Here is a 22,950-nt window from a genome sequence, read left to right on the forward strand (position 1 = left end):
TCAGAGAAACCTGGTTCCACCACTGTTTAATAAGAACGAAGAAAAATTCTATTAACATCGTAATGGTTCTAGTTGAAAGGAAAAAACAGAGTAGGAGCACAAAGGGGTGTTGTACCCATCTGAGCGGTCATACATAACCCGCAGCCAAACAGGAAGCTTCAAATCAATAAATCCGTCAAATTTGTTACTTAGAGGGCCTTTCTTGTTCATAGGGGTACAGTCGAACTTATTTATCATGTCTTAAGTTACTTGCATTTTCCTCATGTTTTTTGTTCAACGGAAGCCTCCATAATACTCAAACAAAGGGAATACATTAAAATAACAGCATCCTGCACAAACATCTCAAATTATCAGGAAATAAAGAAACAATTTTTTTGCGTCATAAATATTATGCAGGGGAAAATAGCATAACAAATATTCAATATGCATAAGAATTATTCGCCAGAACCCTAATATTAATGTTTAGAAATTAGTCTCATGTAGAAAATATGTAAAGATGATTGACCAATCTAAAATTCTGGCAAATGTTTTGCCACGAGACCCTTTTTTTTCTCCCTAAACAACTTAAAATTGTCATTTTATCTTCTTTCGAAATGTCCAACGATCTCCCTCGGGCACCGAAAAAAAGGCCGAGAAGAAATCACAAAATATATATGAAAAAATAGGATAGTGATCAAAAACTCATGAATAGAATTTCGACGGGTTTTGTGTTTTTTTTTGCTCAAAGTGGTCAAATGATACATAATTATAATTCATTGTGATTCCTATTAAATATACTCTTGCTATTGAATCCTCGGAAAAGGTGCTGTTATTATTGTTAATATCATTAGTATTATTATTTGTTATCACCCCTAGCCAAGCTAGCAGGAATTTTTCCTGGAAATTCTCTTCTTCAGAACTTGGCTTCGATTTTCTAGAAATGCATGTACCTGATATGACTGATTGTAAATAGCTAATTAACATTATCTACACTCGGATTTAAGGTATGGAACGAAAAAGTACCGCCACCATCAGCATCATCATCATCATCATTACTACGATTGCTTTTTTAAGAGACTCACGCACCATCCGCCTACTCAAAGCCCGTACGTCATCATTGTGTGTGTTTCACTATGCGTCTGGCTCCCTATATAAGTGGGGACCAGCGGCATGACAGCAAATAAGTCAATCAAGTCGCTACGATTCCGGAAACCTGCACATTCCGCACCACAGCGTACCATTAGAGTTTCCATTTATATTTTTAAAAAAACTTGGCTTGATCTTATCATATTGGATTCAGTCACCAGGATCTATAGTCCAAAGCTATTTTGTCTAGTTTGTATTTTCTCTTTTTGCGAAAGGATTCTGTACTCCAGTTTGCTGTTCGTGGAGACTGATTTTATCTCAACTAAAAATGGATCCTTTAACCAAACGAGTTATTACCTCAAGTCTTCTATTATTTCTCATCGTTTGTTCGTATGGTAAGTATATTATGATTAACTAAGTTTATATCACGTGCATGTATGTGGTAAATAAATTACGTAAATGTAGATTATAAATACATGACTGTATAAGGTAAACATGATTAAATAAATTTATATCAGATATATTGTAAATATATCAATATTTAACTTAATTCATATCTGAAAAGTTGGAAAGGTTTGGAGGGTTTGTCTTATCTGTATCTGGTACATGTATATTGTAATTGAACTGTGATTAATTGGGTTTTTATCAGGTATGTATATATTTATGGTAAATATATTACGAGGAACTAATGCGTTATCAGGTATTATGGTTAATATATGGTTAATAATTAGATATGTTCATTTATGTTCAAGTATTCCAGTAATGGAGGAAATTAATTTACAGCAGCTTAATTTGTTTAAGTATTTTGCTATTCAACAACTCGAATCAAAATATCTGACAAAAGTTTTTTTTTGTTTTCCAAAACTAAAGCAATGGCCTTTAATGATACATAGGCCTATTAATATACTTCCTCCCCCTCTCACATTGTGCAACCGTAAGCCTACTGTATAAGTATCTACATCACCATGCGAGCCGATACTTATAATCAGTATATCAAATATATTATGTAGCAAGTGTGATATAATATTTATTAATATAGGTTTATATCAGGTATCTGGTAAATGAAGTATAATTTATAAGCTCGAGAATATGGTAAATATAAACTATATTGAACAAGAAAAATCATATATTTACAACTACATTAATCTTTAAATGCTTTTACCATTTGGAAGTAAGCATAATATATACTTTGTTGGCTCTCATGTGAAGTTAATTCGCTTCGTGTTGATGTAATTTTCTTATTGTTCTCAATGAATAAAGTGAGAGAAAAAAAAATTAAAACAGGACACAAATCAAATTGAGAGAAACTATATTTTCCCGCCATAGATTAAAAAATACATCGAATGACTGTAAAACGCATTGCCCACGTAAAGAGCATAATTTTTTTTCGGACAAAAACGTCTTGTATCGTCGAGGAAATCGGGAAAAAAATTGTTGAATTTGTCCTCACATTGATTCACGTATATCAAAATAATTTGCACAAGATTATTTGATGCTACATCCATGTTTGTCCAATAGATTTTAATTTAAATATCTGTCTGCGCCGAAGCACAATTTACTCCAACTTTGTTGAGTTTTCGACTCTTTGATCGCAGTTATGTCTTTTGGTATGAGAATACCTGTCGCGACTGGAAATTTCCTACTCATTTCATTTTATAAAGTATTCCAGTTTATGGAGGAAATTAATTTACAGCTGCTTATTTCATTAGTATCTGGCTATTCAATAACTCAAATCAAAGATATCTGACAAATGGTCGTTTGGGTTTTACAAAACTAAAGTAATGTTGGCCTTTAATTAATTATTGATATATTGGCCTATGCATATACTTTCTTTCGAAAAATATGTAGGATGAATCAATGAACCCGATATTCATCGGAATGTTGTACCTGACATGTTTATTATCTTTGGCATACCTTTTAAGGTTATGAACTTATCGTCGTTAAACTCCACACTCATATCAAATTGATTTATGCTATCATAATTTATAAATCAACATTTTCTATTTCTTTTATTTTTATGTGGGTGGAAACGAGATATTTTGTGCTTGCATGTTCGTAGAAAAGCATAAATTATGTTAAGGCCTTCAAGGTACCTAGTAAATCTTGTAATTTTGACTGCATCATCTCCGTCATGATGAGTAGGTCCTGGTGAATGTATAGATTGGACAAAAATGATTCCCTGACCTGGCAAATAGTTTAGAGATATTGATCGAAGGACTGTCCATGTAAGCGCTTTAATTTGTATAATGTGTATACAACTTGTTATACACTCCAATGTGTAGATAAATTGTGTTTGACCTTTACTTTACTGGGGAGCCTAAATACAATGAGGTCACTTATTTACTTCCTAATGTAGATTAGAGTGGTTTGAATGTATCGGAACCAGGGAATTAATGCGACCCTTTTTTGTATCACATGTGAATGTAGTTTTGAGTCATGCGTAAATCCAAGTTCCGCTGTTATGTTGTGGCAGGAAAGCTTTTGAATCCTTAATCATTTGTGTTTTGTTTCATTAGATGACTATCTTTACCTTTTATGTATTTAAGCATCTAGAACCCGTATGTAAGAAATACTTTTTGAATCACAAGATCGTGTGAACGTTTCGACATCTTTTCATACTATGCGGGAAAATAAAAGGACGATGTCATTTTTGGTTTTGACGAAAATCGCTATAGTGCTTGCAACGGGTATTGCATGCTGCTATATTTATTTCGTTTAAACAATGGACTGCTTTTGGAGGAAAAGGTGTAAAGAAATTACGATGACTAGTGCAAAACTGGATAATTACACCAATAATCAAGGAAACAATAGTCAACTAACACCACAGGCAACCGGAAAACATTTTGTCAAGAACAATGGTCTATCACAAGTTTCCTCGTTTGGGTGTAGGAGGGAAGTGGGGAGGTGGGGGGGGGGGGGGTGAGTTGTCTTACACGTTTGGTCTCATTTTGCACATTCTATTCACTTCCAGACTTACAAATAATAATTAAAATATCTCATGTAAATCAGTGATATAATGAATTGTTATAATCTCGATAATTAATATGGATGATAAAACACTTATATTTTTGAGAGGTATTGTATCAGACTTTGCCGTATTAATTTGGTATCTAAACATTTTATACTCTTTGAATATAGATATAGATATTCAATGCGATAAAAAAGGGGTAATTTTACTATTTCGTGTGACCTGTGCATCGAACAAAATATACAGATGACGCAGAATGATGTTTTTCTTTTCATTTTGATTTATAACTCGACACATGTACATGTAGGTATTACGAGTATCTCATGCAAATACGTAGAGATTTAAATACATGAAAATACACGTATGCATGTGTATTTAGACTATGCATGTACACGTATTATACAACACACTTTTACGACGGTTTCATGCAACTATTCCCCCAAAAGATGGGCGAAATCGAAAGCTTGACGAATAAAGAGAGACACACTAAGAGCTGCGAGAGAGTCATATCGGGGTCATATCTCATCTTTTCTTTCCATTTAAATAATATGATATATGTATCCTTGTTGGGGTGTCATGGCATAGTGGGTCATTTACCTTGTTCTAAGTCAAAGGGTTGAAGTTTCGAATCCCAGCCATGCAGGCAATGATGTCCTTAACAATCACCAGCCTGATAACCACATTTATTAGCCACTCTCCATGCACCCAGGTGTAAATGGGTACCTGGTAAATACATATTCAAATTTTATGAATACTTTTTAAACAACGGTTGTTCTTGACAACCTGAAAGCTTGTACGATGCTTGCCCGACATAGCAACAAGTATTGTATGCAGACTGGATCTCAAGTATTGAAGTTCATTCATTATTAACCGATTTTATGAAATAACTCGTCACTAGGTCCCGAGGAAAAAAAAATCCATAGATGTTAATATATTAGTAAACCGGTCTATTGCTGGAGTAATAGTAACTTTAGGCAAAAAAGGTCCTACTGCTAATATTTAAGGCAATTCACGGTCACCCCATGATATGTGTCATCTTTTAATCGAGCGGCGTCATCTTCGCCCTGGACTTTGCGCATCTGGCCTTACTCTCCAGATGCCCATTACTCATCTCAAGGGATATGGAGACCGAGCATTTTCCTCTATTGCTCCTCGCCTGTGGAATTCCCTCCCATCATCTATTCGCGAAATTGACAACCTTGACCACTTCAAAGCTTCACTCAAAACTCACATCTTCCTTCAGACATTCAAATGCTAATTTTTTTGGAGGAGCTCGCGCCTTTGAATGTGTTTTTTAAAACAGATATATGACGCCATACAAATGCTGTGAATCATCATCATCATCATCATCATCAGTTATTCTTTAAGAAAAACTGTTCTTTAATTTAATTATTCTATTGCTTCTTCTTTTTAACAGCCAATCCAACGCATAGCTCATGGAGTGCATGCTCTGTATCGTGTGGAGACGGAGCTAAAACAAGATCTCTTACCAATGGCTCAATTGAGACCAGACCGTGTAATATGCAAGACTGTGCAGGTAAGAAATCCTTATTTTTTTGTAACTATAGATGCGTCGTGGTTGAGTGGACTAAGCACTTGACTGGATATGCGAAGGTCGTGGTTTCGAGCCCCATCATGACACTGTAGTTTCCTTTGGCAAGACATTAATATACATTTACCACTCTCCACCACATGTATCAGCTTGCTTGGTAGATATGAGCACATATTGGTATTAATTAGGCTTTTATTAGTATTAATTGCTCCACCGTTGCCAGATCCTTTATTATGGAGAAGGGGCAGGGCTGAAAGTCAATTGCGTCAATAATGTAATAAATCAATTACAGATAATAATGGCTGTTTATTTCGAGTCTGTGAATGCAGTTTATAATTAATAGTTTTTAGTTATCATCTAAATGTGCATCGAGATGTCTGCTTTACTGATATCTCAATCTGCTTGTTACGTCGGAAGGAAGAAGCACTATTTCAAACAATTTTTTTTAATTCTACAGTATGGGGTCCCTGGAGTTTTCTTGCCTGTCCCAACGACTACTTATGCGATGCCCCAACCTTCGTCTTTGAAACTCGCCAATGTAACAACGGCGTGATGTGCAAAGGCGCCTCGTTCCGTGCTGTTCCCAATCAGATATGCCCGGACTGTTTCACAGGTAAGGCCCTTTCAGCTAGATTCTCCATTGTATAACACGTACATTATATTCGAATTCCTAACTTCAACACTGGTCCCGACCAGACTTAGCCTGGGTATCATACTGTCACTGCTGCAGATTTACGTATCTGCTCTTCACAATGCCCCGATGTGTCGACAGCCATGTCCCACAATTCATCACCGAAGAAAAAGAAAAGAAAAGAAAAGAAGAAAAAAAGAATAGTAAAGGAATCTGGTTTCAGGTGCATTTTCAGTTTTTTTTTCTTCTAACTTTTGGAGTGTAATCACACAAAACTGGTTATTGGGGATGAGGGGGGGGGGGGGGGTGACCCAGGACCCTGAACCCGCTACTGATTAAAAGTAATTTGTGTGTGTAGCACATTATAGTTGTGGGGGGGGGGGGGGAGGTTTCGGTGGGTTCTTCCCCATTTATCGAACATCGCTTGTGACTGTGGTCGGCATGGTTGTACATGATACTCCAGTCACACTGACGAGACCGACACGAGACCGACAATAGACCGAACAACAAGTTACACTAGCCCTAAAGACCAAGATTCGGTCGGTATGGAATCGGTTTTGAGTTGATTTAGTGGTGTGACTGGGACGTAGTGTCGAACTGGCCTGGTATGTCTGCTTTAAAAATTACTGAAGTTTCCTTTCAAAAGTGTGAGCGTAAAAAAAAAAATGGGTTCTACCACCCCCTTCTTTGGAATATGATGTCAAGAATCCCACAGGCCACCTTGATAAGGATTTCCATCTCTAAAAAGCAAATTATTTCTCTTCCTCAAAAGGATGGGTCACACTATTATTGCCCCCCTCCCCCTTCTCATTCCGATCCTAGTTGCATGAAAACTTAAGCCTACTGTATAAACAGCTACCTCTTATTATTGCACGTTTTACATCCGATTTTTACACTGGCAAATTGAATATGCAGTAAGCGTAAACGTACAATTAAAAGGGGGATTTAAACATTTGAAGGCTGCTTAATTGTTAAGGCACATTTTTTATTTATTATTCATTTCAACAGCAGCAGATACGACTGCCACTCCAACATCTTACCACGATTCTACAACCATACTGACCACACTTTTAACCGACGTTGCATAGTGGTTCATTCACTTGCCTCTCAAACGAGAGGTTGAGGATTCGAATCTCTGCCCGGTGCGTATGTCCTTATGCAAGACATTATACTTATCTAGAGTTGTCTTTATCGACCCAAGTATCAAATTGGCTCCTGGCAGGAGTTATTCCTTGATATGCGCTGTGTGCTGAAAATGGGTGCCAGGGCTATAGCTAGGGTAATAGTTCTTAAAAACTTTCGAAGCACGTCCTGGTCATAGGAATTTAAATTCATATAGTCCACTAAACAAGAAAGGAAAATGACTGTTATTCATATTATTTGTTATCAGTTGTAGGGCAAGTATTACTATGTACCATGTCACTCTGTATCCTCTGAATTGTAGTGAATGTTATACTTTTTGTTTATGGTTCAAATTGGTGAATCTATTTTGTTTTAATTTGCATAATGTATTATTAACAAGAACCCTTTGTAACGTTCCATCCCAACAATATTTATCAACAAACTACAGGTATACATCAATTCGTGTGATAAATTTAGACTGGGCCATAATTTTTGTTTTGTGGCAACTATATCTCCGCATAACTACTGCCCCACCCCCGACAGGTGAGGTGTTAAAGTGGTAGTTGTCCGGAGGCAGGCACGTGTCCTGTGGGATATAGTTGTCCAGATGGTAATTGTCCGGGTGGGACCTTGTAGACGTGGGTGAGCCTCTGCTCTGCCTTGCCTGCATTAGTTTTTTTCGCCCAATTAACCCACTTTCTTATGTTTTTTAAAATTTCATTACAGATATCGCTAGTTTGTTGCGAGGAATGTGAAAAAGAAGGTGACTCGACAATTAATCTCACTGCCCGAACGCTATAGGAGTACAGTTTGTAAAAAGTTGTATATAATAATATTGTAGGCTATATAGCTACGTGAACAATATGAACAATATCGAGAATGTATTCATGCATTATTAATTAAGTATGATTTTATAAGATCTATTGACGGTCGTTTTTAGTGATACATGTTGAAGATAATTTGGATGTGAATCATGCCATCGCAATGGGTGCTAATTCTTCTTACTCTCTAAACGTACTGGAGTGGAAATCCACTCTTGTTGGAGTCATATCAGGAAATCATTCTATTTGGAATGAAAATCTGCTCTTACAATAGCGGAATCCACTCTCCAAAGTCCAAAGAGTGTGTATTTCACAACTTTGGAGTGAGTTTCAATATAAGTTACTGGGCTGGATTCAACTCCAAATGATGTGGTCCCTAAACATTCTAAAAATGTCGATTTCCACTCCCCCGCATTGAGAGAGTATAAATATCGCTTAGGATTATGTATAACGACTATCTCTGTATTGGCCTATTAGTCATAGAGTACTATTCAATGGCTCTATTTTGATCCAGAATGCGTTGAATTTGACTTGATTACGTGAGAAGCGAGATTGAAAAAAATAACAGAGTACATTTCTGTTTCATTACATTGAACTGTTCATGAATAAGAATTGTTTACTTTACTTATTTGCAAATACGTATTAAAAGTCCTTAAATAATTGTTGTGCAACGCAGAGTAAAATCTGTTACCACCAATTTTGTGAACGCAATCGAATTTTTGTTACATTTCTTATTTTCATTCACATTGGTTTATTTAATATACAACTATGAGTAAAATATTGGTGCCAGTTTGAGAAATCAAAACGGATTCATTTAGACCTCCGGAAAATTACGAACTGCGGTGGGTTAATCGTCCGGTAGCACATCACGTTAGGGCAATCAGTTACTTTATGAATCTGCGTCATACATAACGTGCATTGTCAACAAGCTGATTGATGTCTTTGGCATTTTATGGTCAGACTGTCTCGAGTCGGAAAGTTAAAGGGACTATCAAATAATAGCAAATTAAAATTTAGTACTTAATTCGGTATAATACCTCTTTTTCTGTACAAGAGATGTTACCCTTTTACAAGATAATTTGATTGGCTTATTACAAGCGAGTTCCAAACTACCAAACACTGTTTGGTAGAACTTTTAATCAAAGTAATCTCCGCCATTTCTCCACTCTACAGATTTGAGTAATGGGAACCACAGGCAGGTCTATAATATAAGCAGACCCCCTCCCAATTTAAATAATATTATCTAGCGCTTCATGAGCAAAGCTATTGGGATACAGATAAAAACATATTTAAGGAATCTACGATTTGACATTGATTACGGAATATATATATGGCTGCATTGTTATTCATTATCAGAGCGTGTCTATGTGTGTGCGTCAGTTTGTCATATTATATTCATTGCAGTGTTTTCGTGTGAAATATATGATTATTGCTGTTGTCACTGGAGTATATACTTCCAATTCCAATTTTTGAATTATTAGTTTGGATACTCCCTTCCCGGTATCAAAGATATATCAATATAATAATATAATACATGCGGTACATTTATCAACATCATCAACCCCATTTTATCATAATCAATATCATTATCATTATCCTTATCATTATCATCATCATCATCGTTATTATTATTACTATCATTGTTATTATTAATATTTTTATCATCATCATTATCATTATTAACATTACCATTGTTATTATTATTAATATCATCATCATTATCTTTTTTTTATCATCACCTTCGTATTCATCATCATCATCTTCTTTGGCAGTATTGTTATTTATTCTGCCATTTCAAATATCAAATATATATCCGTTTGAACAAGAGTAAAAAGCATTGAATATAATGTGCCTGCACAAAAATCCCAGAATTAGAATCACTTTTGAGATATAATCAAAATATAGGCTGGCTGATTTCATAGTAATACACAAGTTCCTAAAAGAGCAGAAGTTTATTATCTAGATTGAAGTAATACCAATAGTTCTATCTATGAGTTTGTTAAACTGTAATAGCTAGCTCCAATAATTAAAGTCTTCTAAAGTTTAATATTTTGCTCTATAACGAAATTCAGTCTAACTCTTTGTGGATGTTGAGATCCCTTTTAAACAAAACAAAATAGAACATGTTATGAACTTTTCAAATCATAAATTAGGTTCTGAAAATATCCATGATATAAAAACTAAACCATAACTGTTTTTATCGGGGGCACATGTCAGCTGAGAACGCCGAGTTCGCTTTTGAACATTTTTACCAATATTCGTGATTTGATGTCAATCATGCAACTGCATCGAATTAAAATCAGCTCAACATAACTCATAATATGAGAAAAATTATGTCAGTTATGTTAAATGACGCACATCTAAACCGATAATTTATGTTTGTAAAAATAAGTTTTAAAACTGATAAACTGTTCAATCAATGTTTTTCATAACAATGTCTATGTTTGGAAAAATAAAATGTGAACTGAAAATGAATGAACTATTTTCTATGAAATAAATGTAAATAAATGTATACTTCACAGATTGGGTTTGTCTCGTGTGAATTTTGTTTAAAGTTATTTTTCTCTATGAATAGTAAAAAAAGAGGATCAATCACTTATTTCTCCACGCCTGACTCAATTCTACAAAAGAATGTATCGTATTTTTGAAAGAAATAATCTGTAATCTTAATATTATGCCGATTTCCGAACCAAGTGGAGTAGGGGTATGAAGCATATAGGGCGGACTCAGTGGAGAACCCCTCACCCCCTCCATTTGATAATGAACCAAAGTTATCAAGAGTATCCTACACCCAAAAGAATCCCAAGTAACCCCTTCTATTCAATATAGAACCAAGAAAACTGTAGGTTGTAGAAAGCCGCCTTTTTCGTGCAAGTTCATGGAGACACCTTCGAAAAATACCCCAATTTACAGACATTTTAGAGATTTTTGAACGAAATGTAAAACTGTTTTTATTTGGGCGCGAATTTGCACAAAACGGAGGACTGTTATTGTACGACTAACATTGTACTGTGTCGTTTGCTGCGAATGTATTGAATAGCAACCATACTGCAGACGTTCTAATGGTTGTACAGTGTACTTGTGAAACACAATGGCCTTTTTCAGAAAAAAGATTTTACTATCATTTTTTATAGGATAGGCTATAGGCCATGTCACGTTTCTAAGTTTTATCATACTCGATAAATTTAGATGAGTAATACCAAACTTTGAAAAACAAAACAAAACAGACAAAATTTAGGACACAGTTTCCGATTAGAAAGCATCATCAACGAAATAAATGATTTACCCTATACATTGCATGTATTTAGACCATTTACACATTTCCGTACCTGATTGGGGCATAGATCTCGAGTAATGAAATACTAATGATGAACAGGGGCATCTACGGACAGTTTTTCCAAGGGGTGTATGGAAATGATTTTTAATTTCGCCTACAGAGTTTCTATTTTGGCCCTCCCTTACATACATAATTATTATACATACAATTATTTTCTGTAGCGCTAAATCCAATAAAATGTTGCTCAATGCGCTTTATCATTAGGTAAGGATGAATATCATCTTCTACCTCTTCCACCCCATCCCGTGACGCAACTATTGGCGAAACGAATTTTCATTTCATACTCTCGCAGCGACCTTTATACCCTATTAGAGAGCAAGCAATTTTCATATCTCATCTGTTTTACTCTGATGACGATATAACATTTGTTACCTTTAATCTCTCGCTCGTTTCACTCTTCGGGAAAAAAAATAAACAAATAATAATAATTAGTAAGTCGATATTAATTTGTGCAGGGGGCGTCCGTCTCGGCCGATAGTAAATATGTGCTCGAACGCCGATACCGACAGTTCCTATGGATTTACCAAGTTGTGAAGGGTATATGGCACCCCCCCCCCCCATAACACCCCTTCCACACAACAGAATAATTTCGTTACTTATTCAGGTACACTGCACGTGTTCCAAAATCTCCAACCTTTGTATAACCTGGTTTTGACTATAGTGGTAAGACGATTAGAAACAGATTAATCAAACGAAGGGCATAATTAATTGAATCAGGAAGGAAATAAGATAATCGATAACGTGTGAAGGTCAGTTGTTTCAGGTTGTCTTGTTATTATTATTCCCTCCCTCCTCTCTCTCTCTCTCTCTCTCTCTCTCTCTCTGTCTCTGTCTCTGTCTCCAGGTCTCATGGCGCTTTCTCCCCCAATCTCATTCTCTCTTATACACAATACACACAGGATCGCCATTTACAAGCACACCTATTATGTATACTATAGTTCAGTAGAGGTGTAAACAACTATAACTGATGCTTATAGAAATACATTAAAACATTTTATGCATGAAAGGTATGTCCACTCTACGCAAATGAGGTGTATCTGTAGGCTCCTTGGTTAACTGAAGATGGGAAACGAAGACGATCTTGAACTACCGTCCTTCCGACGCACTGCGCTAACCCCTAAGCCATTACGCTCTCCTCTGTTGATTTCTCACTAAATCAACGTTTACACATCCTCAGACCGGGTGACCCAGTCATCAGGGGCAGATCTATGGGAGGGGGGGGGGGGGGTTAGGGAATTAACACCCCCCCCCCTTTGGCTGGCCACAAACACAATATTAAAAAATAGTAAAACATTTTTTCCTTTCTTTTTTCTAATGTCGGGGCGTAGTGCTTTCTACCCCTCCCCCCGAAATATTTGTCGGCACTTTTTTCGGGGGGGGGGGAACAAAATGAAAAAAATAATTTAGTGTCCACTATCGGTGCTGAAACCTAGGGGCGAATCTAGCTTTTTGCTTAGGGGAAGGGGGGGTTGACCTAGTGGCGGATCCAGGATTTTCCAATTGGGCGGGGGGGGGGGGCGAAATTTGAAAATCTCGCCGACAAATATTTCGCTCAGTGTGGGGGGGGGGGGGAGGGGGCGGGGTTAGTGAGCCCTAAATTATTTGTTGCCATTTTCTGTAAAAAAAAAAACACCGCGAGATCTCATCGTGAAGTTTTGAAGGTGAAGTATCGAATAATCTTTGTTAAATTCTTACAGAATCTGATGTTTGTTGCTCGATGTTTTCTCATCTTTGCCAAGATTTTGTCCTTGGAAATCTTTTAATATAGGAGAGGACTTTTTTGAGAAGGTTGTCCTATCAGTGATGATTCTGGGAGACAATGAACCTTTGGTGTATATATAGGGGACCGTGCTAGAGCACAGCGAGGATATGAAAGGGTTGGGTGTCGGACCACATTATTTTGCCGTCAAATTTCATGGGCAAATCGACAAGAATAAAGAAGAAGAAGAAAACAAGTAATGATACTCATATCATAAGGATAAGGGTCTCAGATCTTCATATGAGTTAACAATTATTTCTAACATTGTCTAATTGATAATCGCTTTATGTTTTATATTTGTATTTGAAATCCACCTCTTTGGTTGAAATAAATGATTAATGAATACACAAACTATTAAAAAACGCACGCACAAAAACAAATTAATATAACATATAACATCAATTTAAATACGAATCCTCCGTAAAGTAATTGCATGACATAAATCTTAAATGATATTCAAGCCCCGAATAATCTCTTCCAGAGATGCTTCGGTTCAGATTCAATCAAATTAGTGTTCCAGGGACCAGGCGCGCCGAAAGCAGTTTGGGATTGGGGGGGGGGGGGGGGGGGGGGGGGGGGCAAACATTCCCGGGGGCTCACATTCCAGGGGCAGTGACGTAATGAGAAAAATAGTTCGGAAGGGGGGGGGGGGCAGACGAAAAATCTGCATCACCACCAGTCTTACACGTTACATGCAGGTCCCGCAGGGGTTTTAGGTATTTAATTACGGTTAGATGAGCATCCAGGGGCCCTCTGTGAGGCAATTGACGTGTTCCAAGGGGGGGCAGAGCCCCCGGAAGCTCAGGGGTTTAAGGTATTTAATTACGGTCAGATGAGCATCCAGGGGCCCGCCTTAGGACCCTTGGTGGGGTCCAGGGGGCAGAGCCCCCGGAAGCTCAGGGGGTTTTAGGTATTTAATTAAGGTCAGATGAGCATCCAGGGGCCGCCTTAGGACCCTTGGTGGGGTCCAGGGGGCAAAGCCCCGGAAGCTCAGGGGTTTGAGGTATTTAATAACGGTCACTTGAGCATCCAGGGGCCCGCCTAAGGGCCCTTGGTGGTGTCCAGGGGACAGAGCCCCCGGAAGCTCAGGGGTTTTAGGTATTTAACTAAGGTCAGATGAGTATCCAGGGGGCCGCCTTAGGGCCCTTGGTGGAGTCCAGGGGGCAAAGCCCCGGAAGCTCAGGGGTTTGAGGTATTTAATTAAGGTCAGATAAGCATCCAGGGGCCGCCTTATAGGGCCCTTGGTGGTGTCCAGGGGACAGAGCCCCCGGAAGCTCAGGGATTTTAGGTATTTAATTACGGTCAGATGAGCATCCAGGGGCCCGCCTTAGGTCTCTTAGTGGGGTCCGGGGGCAGAGCCCCCATAAGCTCTGGGATTCTAAGCATTTATTTACGGTCAGATGAGCAGTTTTTATACCTTATTTGTGACATTGGCAGGTCGCTTATTTTTATCTCCGTCTTTCTTTTTTTTTCTCTTTAACATACTTTTTAAAAAAGGGGGGGGGGGGGCTCGAGCCCAGCCACTTTGCAGACCATGACATAAAGGCTTCTAAATAAGCGTATTTCGCCTGATTGTAATTTGGGAATTTCTTATTTTCCAACAAACGCATAAAAAGGTATGACTTACAAAAAAAATGGAGAAAAAATGCCGGAAAATCATGTCACAACATCAACATTATTTTGTAAATCACTTGTTTCGAATAAGAAATACATCATCCCCCCACCCCCCCACCCCCCCCCCCCCATCAGTACCCCAGATGTCCACGATATGCGCGTATCGCTATTACAGAGACCTCCATTTAAAATACCGTATAGGTAGCATGCGCAATGTTTATGAAATTCAATTCCTGTGAACTTTCCTTTTTCTTTGAATGGAATTGTATATGTGATTTAATTCAGGTTTTTATTATTGTTACGTTCTTTTGGATTAAAAATACAAACCATGTTTACTCCTTTACTGTTTTTTTTAGAGGGGGGGGGGCGTTTTGGGGGGCAATAATGCGTTTTGCCCCCCCCCCACTTTTTTGACTGGGGGCAACTGCCCCCCTGCCCCCCCCCCCCACTTCCGGCGCCTATGCTAGGGACTGCCTCGCTCAAGGAAAATAAAGCCCCAAAAGGTCACCCAAATGAAACCAACATCCAGAATAAACGTGCATGTATTTCCCGCTATATAGACTGCGATTCGGGATAGTATATAAGGGAGATTGTTGGATAAACTTCATTCTTAAAATATTTCACTGAAATGTTCTTAAACCTTCCAACGCGATCTTAAAGGCTTTTATATGATCAACCTAGTACGCCAATTTAATTAGTGTGTATGCACCTATAAATGAAAAGTGCGAACTTAACGTATTGCGTAATCTGAACATGATTTCTATGGGATATACAATAGGGTGTTGAAACTCCCCTTAATTTCTCAAAAGTCTTTGCGATCGTGTTCTCCAATGTCACAGGGAAGTATATGTCTCAATCCTTAGTCTTGCAATTAAAGCATACATCTCCATTGAGTATTAAAACATTTTATGGAAAAGGAAAAAAAGACCGTATATAATATTGGTTCTAGGACGATTACCCCCTGGGCAATCACCCCCCCCCCGGAAAATTACCCCCCGGAAAACTACCCTCATAGGACAATTACCCCTGGAATATTACCTCCTGGAGAATCATCCCCCGAGGACAACTACCCCCAAGGACAATTACCCCCGGAAAATTACCCCTCGGAGAATTACCCCCCCCCTCCCCCGAGGACAACTACCCCCCCCCCCCCCCCCCCGCTGACAATGACCCCCGATGACAATTACCCCCCGAGGACAACTACCCCCCCCCCCCCCCCGAGGACAATTCTACCCCGATGACAATTACCCCCGAGGACAACTACCCCCGTGGACAATCAGAATTCAATAGCAAAAGACGATCTGACACATTGAGAGATGGCTACGAGCCCATAAGATCCCCTGCATGAACCCATATTCGATCAAATACTATAGCACGTTGTCTTCCTTGTCTCGAAATCATCAACCGCACTGGCGTTGCATAAATTATAATGAAAGGGAAATGTGTAGTAACGCCAGTGCGGTTGCTGATTTCCACGAAGGATGTTAGTTTTAGGTAAGTGTCCAGCGCTTTTCAAAATGCATAGAAATACGTTTCTCTGGAGCAGCGTTATTTTAACTTTTTGTAAGTCACGGTATCCTCTTCATAAATGAAAAGTTTCTCCCAAATCCCAAAGTCTTTACAGACTGTTAATTTTGCATGGGTCTGGCACTCGTCAAGTGATGCACACATGTATGGGCACATTTAAGAATAAAAAGGAGAAGACATTTTCAAACTGATAAAAAATTAGTTTGTAATCCACACACTAGAAATGATTTAAAGTACTGTATGCGGGCACCTTGCCGCCGAATGTACATAAATAAAAAGTGATATATTCGGTCATGACCTTGATACACGAATATGAGGATATTCGGGCCTCTCGTTGCCCTTTTTTGCCTTGCTGTCAAAATATTGTCAGCGAGCGAGGAAGGAAGACACTTGAGTATCTTCACAATTTTATTTTCTAATGTAATTACATATTTTAGCCGTTTCTGATATTTGATTTGTTTACAAAATCAACGTTTTCCAATTCATTCTCTTTCGGCACCCCGGCTGAAAAACGCTGTGCTGTAGTTACATCCACATAAAAAACATATTATTATCACTCTAACTTGGATGCTGGTGTGAAGAAACAAGACTCTTATAGGGGGAAATAGGAAATTTATAATCGATATAAAGAAAATAATTAGTGGATGATAGTGAGGACATGACGTTACAGACTGATGAGTGAGTTCCCAATTTGCCTTGTGCTTTTCTTTGTTTCATAGTTTTACTTACTTTTTCAAAAATTCATAACTTTCTTTGATTGGTTTCAAGGGTGTCGATTTGTATCCGTGGTTGGGGGGGGGGGGGGTGATACACTGTAGGTGCCAAAATATTTTCGGCAATGGATCAAAGCAACCAAGAGGTAGAAGCGAGTTGCAGGTTGCACCCCTCCCCAAGGGCAGGCGCGCCGGAAGCAGTTTGGGATTGGGGGGGCAAACATATTCCAGGGGGCTCACCTTCCGAGGGCAGTGACGTAATGAGAAAAAACGTTCGGAAGGGGGGGGGGCAGACGAAAAATCTGCATCACCACCAGTCTTACACGTTACATGCAGGTCCCGCGGAACGTTTTTCAAAGTGAAGTATTAACGATCAGGTAGAGCGTAAATTGGCGTGGGGTCCAGCCTCGGCAGGGTGTCAAGGGGCTGAGCCCCCGGAAGCTCAGGGATTTTAGGTATTTAATTACGGTTAGATGAGCATCCAGGGGCCTCTTTAAGGCCATTGACGTGTTCCAGAGGGGGGGGGGGAGCCCCCAGAAGCTCAGAGGTTTTAATATTTAACTACGGTCAGATGAGCAACCAGGGGCCGCCCTAGGGCACTTGGTGGGGTCCAGGGGGCAGGGCCCCCGGAAGCTCAGGGGTTTTAGGTATTGAATAATGGTCAGATGAGCATCCAGGGGCCCGCCTTATAGGCCCTTGGTGGGGTCCAGGGGGCAGAGCCCCCGGAAGCTCAGGGGTTTTAGGTATTTAATAATGGTCAGATGAGCATCCAGGGGCCCGCCTTATAGGGCCCTTGGTGGGGTCCAGGGGGCAGAGCCCCCGGAAGCTCAGGGGTTTTAGGTATTTAACTACGGTCAGATGAGCAACCAGGGGCCGCCCTAGGGCACTTGGTGGGGTCCAGGGGGCAGGGCCCCCGGAAGCTCAGGGGTTTTAGGTATTGAATAATGGTCAGATGAGCATCCAGGGGCCCGCCTTATAGGGCCCTTGGTGGGGTCCAGGGGGCAGAGCCCCCGGAAGCTCAGGGGTTTTAGGTATTTAATTACGGTCAGATGAGCATCCAGGGGCCCGCCTTAGGGCCCTTGGTGGGGTCCGGGGGCGGAGCACCCGTAAGCTCTGGGGTTTTAGGCATTTAATTACGGTCAGATGAGCATTTTTTATGCCTTATTTGTGACATTGGCAGGTCACTTATTTTTTCTCTCCGTCTTTCTTTCTTTTTCTCTTTAACATACTTTTTCAAAAAGTGAGGGGGGAGGGGCTCGAGCCCAGCCACTTTGCAGACCATGTCATAAAGGCTTCTAAATAAGCGTATTTTTCGCCCGACTGTAATTTGGGAATTTCTTATTTTCCAACAAACGCATAAAAAGGTATGACTTAAAAAAAAATGGAGAAAAAATACCGGAAAATCATGTCATAACAGCAACATGTGTAAATCACTGGTATCGTATAGATATACCCCCCCCCCCATCAGTACGCCAGCGTTCAGGGGCTCATGTCTTCTCACCCCTATAACAAAACCAAAAAAACAGACACGTTTTCCCATTCTCGCACAATATGTCCACGATATGCGCGTATCGCTATTATAAACCGTATAGGTAGCATGCGCAATGTTTATAAAAATTTAATTCCTGTGAACTTTCCTTTTCTTTGAATGGAATGGTATATGTGCTTTAATTCAGGTTTTTATTATTGTTATGTTCTTTTGGGTTAAAAATACAAACCATGTTTATTCCTTTACTGCTTTTTTTTTTTTTTTTTGGAGGGGGGGGGGGCGTTTTGGGGGGGCAAAAATGCGTTTTGCCCCCCCCCACTTTTTTGACTGGGGGGGCAACTGCCCCCCCTGCCCCCCCACTTCCGGCGCCTATGCCCAAGGGCGTAGCCAGGATTTCATTTTAGGGAGCACGCTAAGCTAGGGGGTTGGGTGCAGGGAAGGGGGAGCTTCCCCCCTCCCCCGCGAAGCGCGGAAGCTTTGACGTTTCATTAACTTATTAGAGAAAGAAGACGATTCGTTGGACCGTTCCCGACCCTTAATCCTTGTTTGAATCAAGTTCCCCTTCCTCCGCGCGTAACGCGGAAGCTCTGACGGTTCATTAGATTATTAAAGAAAGAAGGCGATTCGATGTACCATTCTCAACTCTTAATGTTTGAACAAGTTCCCCTTCCAGCTCCGCGCGTAGCGCAGAAGCTCTGAAGTTGCATTTGATTATTAAAGAAAGAAGACGATTCGATGTACCATTCTCGACTCTTAATCCTTGTCTGAATTCAGTTTCCCCCCCCCCCCCTCCCGCGCGAAACGCGGAAGCTTTGACGTTTCAATAAATTATTGGAGAAGGAAGACGATTCGTTGTACCGTGTCCTTGTCTGAGTGCAATTCGCCCCTGCCCTCTCGCGCTAAGCACGGAAGCTTTACCGTTTCATTAAATTATTAGAGAAGGAAGACGATTCGTTGTACCGTGTCCTTGTCTGAGTGCAATTCGCCCCTGCCCTCCCGCGCAAAGCGCGGAAACTTTGACGTTTCAATAAATTATTACTCTTAATCCTTGTCTGTATTCATTTTCGCCCATCCAGCGCTAAGCGCGGAAGCTTTACCGTTTCATTAAATTATTAGAGAAGGAAGACGATTCGTTATACCGTGTCCTTGTCTGAGTGCAATTCGCCCCCGCCCTCCCGCCCTCCCGCGCGAAGCGCGGAAGCTTTGAAGTTTCATTTGATTATCACTCTTAATCCACGTCTAAAATCATTTTCGCCCATCCCGCGCGTAGCGCGGAAGCTTTCACGTTTTATTAAATTATAAGAAAAAGAAGATGATTCGTTGTATCGTTTACTTTGACGTTTCATTTAATTATAACTTATAACTTATAAGTTGCCCCCCTCCCGCGCAATGCGCGAAAGCTTTGCTGTTTCACTAAATTATTAGAGAAAGAAGACGATTCGTTGTACTGTTCTCTATATTAATCCTTGTCTGAATTCAGTTTGCCCACATGATGTACGTAACTATGGAACGTTCGTTTGCAAATCTTTGGATGCACAGCCCTAATGGTGGGTAGATGTTATCTCCCGGCAGTGCTTGTCGCAACTTCTGGAAAGGAATTGTATACTACTGTTAGTGTTAACGGCCACTAATTAGGCCCATTAGTGACTATACAAAATATATGCTCTTCCTTGCTATTTGGGAATGTGTCAGTTTGCAACAGAAATGGATAAACGCGAATTTTGTTGAAAATCATGTGATATCACAAACATTTATAAATCACTTGTATGAAATACGCCAGTTACATAGGCCTACATCAGCTTTTCAATAAAAATTAAAAAAAAAGTTGTGACATAATATTCGTTCTCCAAAAATGAAAAAAAATTAGAAAATATCAGGAAATAAAATGAGTAAAAAAACAAAAATAAAGATACCATGACGTGAATTTTAAAAGGGTGAACGGAAACAACATAACAACTAGTGAACTATCTTATAAGTCATACTAATGTCCGAAAATCTTTCTCCTTGTCTCCAATCTCACCACGAATTTGTCACAAAGTTCATTTATATTTACATTATCCAGGATTGTCTGATGTTGCAGATTGCTACTTTTGCGTTTCGCGCTTAACATTTAGCTCGTTGCTTTTTAACGTTGCGTCTTTGCATTTGGCGCACTGCATTTCTATGGTGCTGTTGTTTGAACAAATTGAATAAATTCCTCAATTCCTGATGAAGCCGTATGAGCGAGAATTCAATTTCTTCTTGTCTCATATACGGTTGTCTCATTTACCTCGTACATATGTATGTATTATGAAAATGAGATAACAAAATGTGTATATTGACGGTCATCTTGCGAGTAATAACCATTAACTACTCTCATCGGGCTCTCATCATAAATTTTTATGACAGTTGCCCCCAGTCAAAAAAGTGGGGGGGGGGGGGGGGGGGCAAAACGCATTTTTGCCCCCCCCCAAACGCCCCCCCCCCCTCCAAAAAAAAAAAAACAGTAAAGGAGTAAACTTAATTTTTTTTTCCTTAGGTGAATTATTGGGGGGGGGGGGGTGATTGTACAGGCCATCCCCCCACCTGAAATATTGGGGGGGGGGGGATATATCCCTCACCCCCCCCCCCGGGATCGACACCCATGATTAGTTTGTCTGATTTTTCTGCTTTTATTGAAAGTAAGTTATTTTTGGAGTGGACTTGTCCTTTAAGAAGGCCATTGCAAAAGCTCACGTCGCCATCAAAATACACTATTCAAAAAGACTTAAGTTTAGGTGCGAGTAGAATGTTCTGATCTGAAGAGCGGAGAGTGTGACAAGGATGAGGTAAGAAAATTAATGCTTAGGGAAGATGCAGGGACAGAAAACAGATTATATTTGTTTGTTTAAAGGTGCAGGGACAGAAACGGCCTTGCTCCCATCCTTCCATGAACTTGGGAGTCAGTGGGCGAGAACTTTTGCCACAGTTGTTATATATTTTTTAATGTATTATTATTGTATTTTGTTGGTGGTGTTATTGTTGCGACACACGCCTCCCTATATACAGGGAAGCTGGCCTTTCATAGTACAAGTTATACTCAGGCATAAGCGAAAACTATAGGAATATGAAATCACAATTGTTTTTAAATAAAAATAAAGAAAACACATTTATTACTCACATTGCCAGTAATGAAGGAGTTACCAGACCAGGTGATTTAATTGGAATATCATAAAAGCTAAGTCCACTGACTCCACTCCGAAAATAATTTGCTTTTAATAGATGCAGCCAAAAACAAGAGAAACAGAGCATAAAAGATTTGAGCAAAATCGGAAAACTAATAAGGAAGTTATGTATTTTTTAAAAAGTATGAACGAATTTGGAACTTAGGAAATCGCTACAAAAATTGCCAATTTGGTATTCAGTTTGTGACGTCATTGTCTCACTATTTACCATTTGCTTTATATGTTTATTCCATTAATTTCCCTTTTTATCCCAAAACACTTGATTTCCCCATGATGCCTGTGACCAGGTTAAATGATTTGTATCATATTGCGTGCATGACATTTCACAAAATCTTTTAAGAACTTTGAGGAAGTTTGATACTATTTTCTGAATATTGTTTATTCATAATAGAATTCTAATTGATTTTTTATAAATAGTTTATCAACATTCAATTTTGTTATTATTTAATTGAAAAAATTACTCTATAGTGTATTCACACACAAACGTATTGCTATATAATTTGGATCATTGGTGTGAGGTTGTAGGGGGAAATTTGAAATTTATATTAACAATATAGAGAAAACAATAAGTGGGTAGTGAGGCAATGACGTCACAGACGAATGAGTGAGTTGCCAATTTGTCTTGTGATTTTCAAGGTTTTTAATGTCATTACAAATTCATAACTTTTTAATTGGTTATCCGTTTTTACTCAAACTTTTTTTGCTGAAGATTTTTCTACTTCTATTGATATTAAGTTATTTTTTGGAGTGGATCGACTGCTAGGTTTACAATAATCTAGTTTGGATGTCTTGATCTCTCTTTAAAAATATATTTATCAGTTTAAATAGTGAATTTTGTATACATGTACATGTACATACATTAATATTTTGATTTTGCATTTTCGACCCATTGAGTACAAGTTAGCAAAAGTTCTGTATGTTAATTGTGATTTCTATTTCAAGACTGAATTATGCTCTACATATAAATAGAAGTACATTAAAAAATGATGGCAAAGATACAACGAAGTCAACCATAATCAATATTAGCATAAAATACACACATATATTTCCATAATTATCCTCCCCCTCCCCTTCTTCCTGACAAAAAAAAATGCGTAAGTAAAAAAGCTCCCTGTCTATTGACTGGTGATAAGACTATACATTGCGCTT

General features: G+C 39.0%; 1 protein-coding gene across 3 annotated transcripts; it reads left to right on the forward strand.

Annotated features, from left to right (window-relative positions):
* Positions 1-1,128: 1,128 nt before the first annotated feature.
* LOC577598 (thrombospondin-1) lies at positions 1,129-10,678 on the forward strand. 3 transcript variants are annotated; one of them, XM_011670578.2, is made up of 5 exons: positions 1,129-1,460; positions 5,451-5,570; positions 6,043-6,198; positions 7,228-7,358; positions 8,065-10,678. In XM_011670578.2, the coding sequence occupies exons 1-4, from the start codon at positions 1,394-1,396 to the stop codon at positions 7,302-7,304; spliced, it is 420 nt and encodes a 139-aa protein (XP_011668880.2). In that variant the 5' UTR covers positions 1,129-1,393; the 3' UTR covers positions 7,305-7,358; positions 8,065-10,678. The 3 variants fall into 3 exon arrangements, with proteins under 3 accessions (XP_011668880.2, XP_781091.3, XP_003723354.2); XM_775998.5 differs by having other exon boundaries at positions 1,131-1,460; positions 7,225-7,358; XM_003723306.3 differs by lacking the exon at positions 7,228-7,358 and having other exon boundaries at positions 1,133-1,460.
* The last annotated feature ends 12,272 nt before the right edge of the window (positions 10,679-22,950 follow it).

Source organism: Strongylocentrotus purpuratus, unplaced genomic scaffold (genome assembly GCF_000002235.5).
Source record: "Strongylocentrotus purpuratus isolate Spur 01 unplaced genomic scaffold, Spur_5.0 spur5_scaffold_6, whole genome shotgun sequence".
Classification (NCBI taxonomy): Eukaryota; Metazoa; Echinodermata; class Echinoidea; order Camarodonta; family Strongylocentrotidae; genus Strongylocentrotus; species Strongylocentrotus purpuratus.

Coding starts and splice junctions, on each gene's coding strand:
- LOC577598 (XM_775998.5), top strand. CDS start 1,394: ATGGATCCTTTAACCAAACGAGTTATTACCTCAAGTCTTCTATTATTT. Junction 1,461..5,450: donor TCTCATCGTTTGTTCGTATG/GTAAGTATATTA, acceptor TCTTTTTAACAG/CCAATCCAACGCATAGCTCA. Junction 5,571..6,042: donor TAATATGCAAGACTGTGCAG/GTAAGAAATCCT, acceptor TTAATTCTACAG/TATGGGGTCCCTGGAGTTTT.